Source organism: Panicum virgatum, chromosome 2N (assembly GCF_016808335.1).
Source record: "Panicum virgatum strain AP13 chromosome 2N, P.virgatum_v5, whole genome shotgun sequence".
NCBI lineage: Eukaryota > Viridiplantae > Streptophyta > Magnoliopsida > Poales > Poaceae > Panicum > Panicum virgatum.
The window spans coordinates 20574964-20583240 of NC_053146.1; the positions used below are offsets into that span (position 1 = coordinate 20574964).

Below are 8277 nucleotides of genomic sequence, written 5' to 3' on the forward strand. Positions count from 1 at the left end.
GAGCGATGTGGGCCGGTAGCATATCGCCTAGAACTTCCTGCCCAATTATCCACGGTTCATAATATATTCCATGTCTCTCAGCTCAGGAAATGCCTCCGTGTCCCAAGCAAAGTGATTTACATAGAGAATCTACAAGTGGAACCCGATCTCTCGTATCCTGAACATCCTATCAAAATTCTTGACCGCAAGGACCGAGTTACCCGACGTCAAACAAGAAGGTTTTATAAAGTGCAATGGAGTAATCACTCCGAAGATGAAGCTACATGGGAGCAAGAGGATTTTCTAAATTCTAAGTATCCGGATTTTATGAACATGCATCAAGGTACATCACATCTCACTCTCTTTTTAACCCTGCACTTACGTCATAAATCTCGGGACAAGATTTCTTTTAGGGAGAAAGATTGTAACACCCGAGTGTTAGACCTGGGAATTTACCAGCTAATGAGTGACCTAATTCTTCGGTTACGAATCGAGTCAGAAATCGATCCAAGCTCAGTTTTCGAACTCGGGAGTCAGGGGAAACTGGAACCTCCGGATTTGGACCCGGAACTTCCGGAAACATCCGGATACTCTGGTATTTCACCCGGATACTCCGGACCTGGAAGTTTATATCATATGTTTTGATCCTTTTTGCTGTTCCCAAACGTTATAAACCGTTATTCACACTCTTTTCTCGCCCTCCCCGTGCTCTCTCTCTTCCCAAGCCCTAAACACCAAATCCACCATCCCAAATCCATCTCAAGACCTCGAAAGCTGCAAATCGGCGTGGAGGATCATCCCTTCCAATCATTCCTCCCTGGGGTGGCTTCAGTTTTAACGGGGTGGCTTCAGTTTCAACTTGAGAAGGTAACCTAGCTAGGGCTAAATGGAATGATCGTTCTAGGATGTTTTAAGCGATTTCTTTTGGGTCAATCATCTTCTTATGAATCACTCTACTAGGGTCTAACAGGGTTTCGATTTTTGTGGGTTGGTTTTGTCTCAATCAAAATTTCAGTTTTGGGGGCGAAAATTGTGTGAAACCCGGAAACTCCGGGTATTAATCCGGAAATTCCGGATATTCCGGATTGAAGTCCGGATATTCCGGGTTTTGCAGAATTGTGGACGTCGGGTTGTCTCGGGTAGTGGTGCGTGTATACGATTTAGGCTTGTTTCAAAGTTACAAATCATACTGCATGCATTCTCATGTCCGCCGCCGAAGGAGCCATGCACGAGGTGATCGCCGGGCCACAGGAGCAGCAGGGGCATGTTCAGTAGGAGAATTGTGAGCACCCGGCCCAAAGGCCCAGCTGAGCCCAGTGTCGAGCAGCAACCCGAAGGCAAGCCCCGGTGCACATCCTATTATTTTAAATTATGACACTTTTATATGTCTCTATTACTTTTGCATTAGGTTTAGGAATGGTTTGGAACCCTAGTTGCATGATCCTTAGGTTCCCTTGAGTTATACTAGTATGTATAGGACGATAGAAGTGCTAGGCTTAATGGTTCCCGGTAGAAGACGAGTGATCTCTGGTCACTTGCGAGAAATAGGATGATTAGAAGTCGAGTAATTTTCGGTTACTCGCGAGATATATATATTTTATAATCCAGTTCCGAGTTATTGAATTTGATATAAAAGGAAGCTTAAGACCAGACGGGAAGTGATGATGATATATTTATAATCCAGTTCCGAGTTATTGAATTTGATATAAAAGGAAGCTTAAGACCAGACGGGAAGTGATGATGATATATAGGTATGGCAGCAGGACAAGGTTCCTGGGTGTCTTAGTCCCGTCTGTGTCGGTTAAGGACCGTACCGTTGTAGGCACTGCTGATCATGTTTGAATTGTACTAACCGCATGCCGGGAGTAGGGTGGTAGTCGAAACCGGTAAGCCGAGTACTGCCTTGTTTCGAAAGTACAGAACTTCTACCCACCCCTTAGGGCGAGTCGAGTGGCTGCGGAGAATTGGGATGCATAAGTTTACTTTTGGTGGTCTCTCATAGGGCTCGACTTACTATATGCAGGTGGGGCGGTTCTGTAGTTCGAGGCGGGGAGGGGAATGGTTGGCATGTATAGTCCGACGGGACAAATGCGTGCCGTATTGGTTAGGTCCACCTTGCAAAGTTAAATCGGATCGATTCGCCGTCAGTCGCTCTCGGACATGAGCACCTTGATCTTCGAGTCACATTGTAGTAAGGAAGTGAAACTGAATGATATGATAAATATTGATATTTCTTAATCATTTGTGTTTTCACGTTGGTTTTCATAGACATGCAAAACATAGATATTTAGCAAATCTATTGCTTTAATTTGGAGCTAAAATCTTGAAATCAAGGATATACTTTTAGATGCTTTTCTGCAAAACAAACTACCAGCCAGAAAGCCTTGCATGTCTAGATACGTGAGCTAAGTATACCCATTAGACGGGGAAGTCTTGCTGAGTATTAGTATACTCAGAGTTTTGTTGGAAAAATGATTTCAGGACCCGCACACGTAGACTTCTTTCCGTGTTGCGCCAAGTTCGTTTGACTGGATGCGGATAGGTGGAACGTCGAGGACCCAGGCGCGTAGCTTTGGAGTGTTGGAATTGCACACTCGTGGGCTGAGTGTGTAATTCATTTCTGTTCTTATATATATTGTAGTGGGCAGATTCCATATTTATCAAACTTTGTATAAAAGACAGATACACTCGTATAATATTATGTATTTCGAACTCGGTTTGTAAAACTCTTTGTTGTTATCGTATGTCACTCGCGTATATTTTCAAGTATTGTCATGTCGTACGGTTCGTAATTTAAATGTTTCATAGCATGGTGTTTGTGTTTTTAAGTATTGTGTTGTGCTCGTACCATCTGCGCTCATCTTCGTGTGAGACTACCGGTGTTGTTTCGATCGGACTGTGGGTTGAGAAAGAATCGCCAAATTAAGCCGTTAAGCTAATGCGCCCGATGTGTTCAAATGACGGCCATTACATTTAATTAGAGTTTTAATTTGACTGTTCTGTCACAAATCCACTCTCTGTGGTTCAACCTGCATGGTGCATGCAGTTCGTCTCTGCACTTGAGCACAACTACAGCGGCCAGAATGTACGTGCTTCAGTAAAAGCATCACCAAAAATACCTAAAAACGTTCCAATAACTGGTTTTGGGAGCAGAGGTGAAAAACAACACTCCAACAGACGTTCAACCATGTTGATTTTTTTTCTGAAATTGTTTTTTTTTTCTTCCGATGAAGGAAGCTTTATGATCTCAAGATCGTTACATCAAGTTGATGTAAAGACCTCGACTCCCTCCCAAATTGATTCTGGGTCCAGAGGTATGGAACCGATGATTCTGACTATTATAATAGCCTTTGCAGTACGTCAAATGTTGATGCATCTCAAATTTGGTGCGCACCGCGGCGCGGACTGCGCAATGCTCGGATTGTCACTGTATACAAACAACTCATGTTAAGCCAGCTGGTTTCGTCACTCTCTGGTGACGAGCTCCTTCACAAACGCGACCATCTTGGGCACGTCGACCGTCCACGCGACCGAGATCGGCGAGTGGCCAGTCCACGGGTTCTCCGAATTCCACCTGCGCACCATCAACAGATGATGCAGCAGCCAGCCATCATCAGTGACAAACCACCAAAGCACACAGAGAAAGCAAAAGAGAACCGCGAAGCAGTCGGCTTACTTCTTCAGCAACAAGTCCATGGAGGTATGCCCGGCGCAGATGCCCTGGGTCTCCACCCTCACCACGCCCTTCCTGAACGTGAACAGGTCCGGGCGAACCAGCGCCGCGAAGCTCACGGGGTCATGGAGGAAAATTACTGGGCCAAACGCACAAACTATGAGCTGAAACCATCCAGAGGCTCTGAAGACGGCAACGTACAGTGCAAAGGTATTGTTTTCAGCGTACCAGGGGCGCCGTAAGACTTGATGTGCCAGTCCAGGTAGAACTTGCACACGTCGCATAGGAACTGCGCGTGCTTCCCTTTCGAGTTCCTCAGCTCCAGGAGATCCTTGTCTGCAAAGTTTCATCAGGTTCAGCACTTCTACTTCCCATGGTGACTGGAACGAAAGGGGGTGGCAATATTGCTTCAGGATTCATTCAGGAAAAGATCAAGGACCTGTGAAGCTGACTTGCGTTGTGATGTTGAGGCCAACCACGTAGATTTCAGCCCCAGAAGTGAAAACTATATCCGCTGCCTCCGGGTCACTGTGGATCTGTAAATGGCAAATGAAAACTTTCGTTAGGCCTGACAAATCACAGTTCAGACTTCTCCTAGCATAACGATACGCATGATTGGCATTACATTTGCTTCAGCAGAAGGGGTGGCATTTCCAGCTGCAAAGAAGGCCCCACCCAGCACAACAATCTTTTTAACGTTTTTCACAAAGGAGGGATCCTTCTTGATAGCCTGAAAAAACATTGTTGCGCTAGCACCACCATCAGCAATCAGTGATTTATTATAAGCTCCGAAAATTTCTACGGCGTCAGAGAAAGAACATACCAATGCTACGTTCGTCAGAGGGCCCAAGGCGAGTACGGAGACCTCTCCAGGAAACTGTAAGACCTTATCAACCAAGGATTCAGCAGCGCTTTGGTCAACTTTCTTGATAGTGGGATCAGGAAGCTCTATCTCCCCAAGGCCGTCAGATCCGTGAACAAAGTCGGCAACACACGGCTTTCCTCCCTATTCACAATAAAAGATGTGAATCAGTCCATGCTACATAACAACTGAACAAACTACCAAACTCCAGCACATGATGTACGATGTATCAAGGTCGTTTTCCATGGGCTTGACGTCAAATGATACCGGTGAGCAGGTATTGCAGATTTGCGTGATATACGAAATTTCCAGACTTTGATTTTGGTTCCGGTTGAAGTAACGCTTTTTAAAATGAAAATAAAAATGGACCCTAAACTCACTGAAGAAGATTTTACACATTCAAATAATATACACGATATAGTTTTATTGATTTTTTCCATATGATGCCTTTGAATAAAAACAGTAGAACTAATGCCACATGAAGGAACACAAAATCTTCTGAACTCACAACTGTTCCTAAGACACGTGCCAGCAAATTGAAGTACAGGAAGAATGAACAATACCTTTAGAGGCTCATGGCTGCCCTCTGCTACTGGAACCTCAGGATGGCCTGCCTTCTCGCACTGTCAATCAGTTTTAGACAAAGCAGAATTAGTAAGAAGAAACAAAGTGGAAAAGGAGCATTTGCCATGAGAATGTGCTACTACTTACCAGGATCAAGGCATTGCGTGTGGCGTGCTCCGTTGTGCAATTGCCGAAAATGGTGGTGAGCCCTAGCACTTGCACGCCTGGCGACTGAAATGCCATCATAATTGCTATGCTGTCATCTGGAATCAGAGCATGGATACATTAAGCAAACAAACAGTGACTGTAAGCCTGCAATTTCAGTAGCACCCACCATATCTCACTGCAAATTAACCATGATGATGTTACAAAAGTTTAGACGTGAGCGGGTGAATCTAAGATGGATATACGATCCTGGCCAGCGTCCAAGATTCATGGAATGGCCCAATGGCTGCACTCGTTGTCATGCTTGCATACCTCTTGAAGAAAGAGAAACATCTTTGGTCCCTCACTATACGTTGGGGGGGGGGGGGGGGGTGCATCTTTAATCATAGCATCCTTTGGATTTGGTTAGATATGGTCCCGAAATGCGCCTCCTTTTTTGCAGTGGGGATCTTCTCAAACAGTTGCAAAGTAATGGATACAGTGGAATCCTTAAGAACACTGTAGTTATGACTTATGAGGGAATACGCGTCGCGCTCTCGGGTGCGACTCGGGGGCACCCACGCAGCTGGCCACCATCCCGCCCAGGGTCGCCTCCGGTGGCCGCCGCCGTCGCCGGCAACCGCCCGGGCGGCGGGGGCGGCCCATGGCCGGGCCGAAGTCAACTCCGCCCGCCCGCAACCACGCCTCTCCTCTTTCTCTCCCACCTCCCCTCCCGCACTACTGCCTCGCCGCCGCCGGCCACCGGGGCCGGATCCGGCCTCCTCCTCGCCGGATCCGGGGCCCCTTGGCCGGATCTACTGTCAGTGTGGGTCGCCGCCACCGGTTCTGCCGTCGGTGTTGGCCGTCGCCACCGACCCCTGTGCTACTGCTGCGCCGCCGCCGGTTCGGTTGGGGGGTCTCGCGGCGCGCCGCCGCCCCTGGACCCTTCCCCGCTCCCCCTCGGGTGGCAGGGGGCCCTTGGCCGCGCCGCCGCTGCCGCGTCGGTTGGCCGGGGGCTCTTGGCCACGGCGCCGCCGCCTCGGGTGGCCAGGAGTTCCTGGTTGTGTCGCCGCCGCTTCATCTGGCCGCGGTGCCGCTCTCCTTGGGCGTGGCCTCCTTGCTCGACGCTGCCTCGGGTGGCCGGGTTCCTGGCCGTGCAGCTGCCTCGTGTGGCCGGGGGGCTGTGGCCGCGCAGCCGCTCGCCCCAGTCGGGCCTCTTCTTGTGCCGCCCCCGTCGGGGCTGGTTGCCGGCCGCCGTCATTCTTGCTTGGGGTGGTCGCCATGCTGTCATTGGCTCTGGGTTGGGTACGGGGTGAAGACGAAAGTCTTGGTCCGCTTGCGGGCCGGTGGCGGAGACGCCCGAGGGCGTCGCGTCGGGCGTCGCTTACCTTGTTGAAGGCATCACTCTTTCCCCCTATGCCCTCCTCTTCGCCGTGCGCGGATCCCCCCGGCGGCCGGCGGCTCCGGGTTGGAAAAGGGTTGTGGCGAAAGCCTTGGTTCCGCTTGCGGACCGATGACGACGATGCCCTCGGGCGCCGTTTACCTTCTTGAAGGCGTCATCCTTCCGCCCTTTTCCTCCCTCTCCAGCTTATCTTCCGTGTGAAAGCCTAGACCTTGTTGGTCGGACGACGACGGCGTCTGTGGCGTCGTTTCCTTCCTGGAGGCGTTGTCTTGGAAACTGTGCTGGTGGCGGTCTTCTGCTCTCCTCGGAGAGTTTCTTCTTCTGCGCCTGCCTTCGCCTCATCTCATCTGCATCGTCTGGGTCGCACTTGGTCATCGGTACTCTTTGCTGGCGGATGCTTTGCCGCTGTTCCGGTCTGGTGGATGCTTTGCCGCCGTTGTCGTGTTGGTTGTAGTTTGCCTCGGGCGGATGCTTTGCCGCCGTGGTTGGTCGTTCGGGTGGATGCTTTGCCACCTTTGTTAGGCCGCTGACCTTTGTGCCTTGGATGTTGTTGTTTCTGCTAGCAGGTTCAGTTGTAGGGTTCTGGCTTATGGTGTGGGTTGTGTCATTTGTCTTCCCCGTGTTGCTTTGCTGTTATTCGTGGTGTCTTTATGTTTTCTTATCTGTGGGTACGTTTTTTTAGTGTTTCTCTATTTTTAATCCTTTGTACTCTTGTGTTGGTCAAGTTTTGTTTGGCCGCATCAAGGTTGTGTCTGTAACTACTTTCTTCTTAATGAAAAACGTGCTCAGGCACGATCGCAAAAAAAAAAAGAATTCGCCCCATTCAGGACTCCGAGGGAATATACTACAATGACTCGGATGGATCCCCTGTTAAAAAAAGTGCCGAGTATACTGTGCATTGTGCTGGTTTCGTAGTACCGGGATAAAGTTTAGATGATTTAGCGGGACGGAAAAGGTGAGCAAACTTTTGCAACGCATCAGGTATTTAATCGACCGGTTGCAGTGGAAGCACAGGCGAGAATTCCCATGAATCAGAACTGGATCCAAGGGCATTTCGAGATTAATTTAGCAGAAGGCTTTGGGGCTCTTCGATCCAAAGCGTTGCTTTGCTGTTGATCGTGTTTGTTGTGCACGTAGGGCAAGGCCAACAGTAGCGCGGCTGGACTGATTTGCAGCAGGTAAACTCAGGGTAAAATGTGAAGATAAAGAAAAGTTCGAACCGACATGAACAGATAGCGCTTAAGTTCAGTTGGGAGCCAAGCGAGGCAGGGGAGGCGACCATTAGGGAGGGAGGAGAAGAGGACACCGGAGAGGGGAAGGGTACTCACCGATGCCGGGATCCGTGTCGATGATGAGCTTCTCCTCCGTCGGCTGGTGGATCTGCCCGTTGCTGGCCTCCATCTCGGACTCCGATCGCTCCCTCCCCTCTCGATCGCCTTTTTCCTAGCGGTCGTTGTCTCCTCCTCTTCTTATAGGCAGGCAGGCAGGTGGGAGGGAGGGAAATGGCGGAGACGACGATGAATTGACCGGCAGCGAGGGAGAAGAGGAGGACGGGAGGGAGGCGGTTGCAGTCTGGACAAGTCAGCACGAGCACGGTGAAGAGATCACACACGGATGAGTTGGTTGGTGGCGCTGGCGGCCTCATCCGATGGC

At 49.7% G+C, this 8277-nt stretch overlaps 1 protein-coding gene across 1 annotated transcript; it reads right to left on the reverse strand.

The window, feature by feature from the left end:
* Positions 1-3155: 3155 nt before the first annotated feature.
* On the reverse strand, positions 3156-8277 carry LOC120660001 (probable uridine nucleosidase 2). The gene is made up of 9 exons (XM_039938314.1): positions 7953-8277; positions 5226-5341; positions 5078-5137; positions 4476-4658; positions 4278-4382; positions 4092-4188; positions 3881-3988; positions 3656-3791; positions 3156-3553 (listed from the first exon to the last, which is right to left on the reverse strand). The coding sequence occupies exons 1-9, from the start codon at positions 8023-8025 to the stop codon at positions 3445-3447; spliced, it is 987 nt and encodes a 328-aa protein (XP_039794248.1). The 5' UTR covers positions 8026-8277; the 3' UTR covers positions 3156-3444.

What these genes read in the sequence shown, in the direction of transcription:
- LOC120660001 (XM_039938314.1), bottom strand. Translation starts at nt 8,025, where the DNA reads ATGGAGGCCAGCAACGGGCAGATCCACCAGCCGACGGAGGAGAAGCTC. An exon ending in CTCTGACGAACGTAGCATTG is followed by an intron (nt 4,383 to 4,475) that starts GTATGTTCTTTC and finishes ATGTTTTTTCAG; the next exon opens with GCTATCAAGAAGGATCCCTC. An exon ending in AACGCAAGTCAGCTTCACAG is followed by an intron (nt 3,989 to 4,091) that starts GTCCTTGATCTT and finishes GAAACTTTGCAG; the next exon opens with ACAAGGATCTCCTGGAGCTG.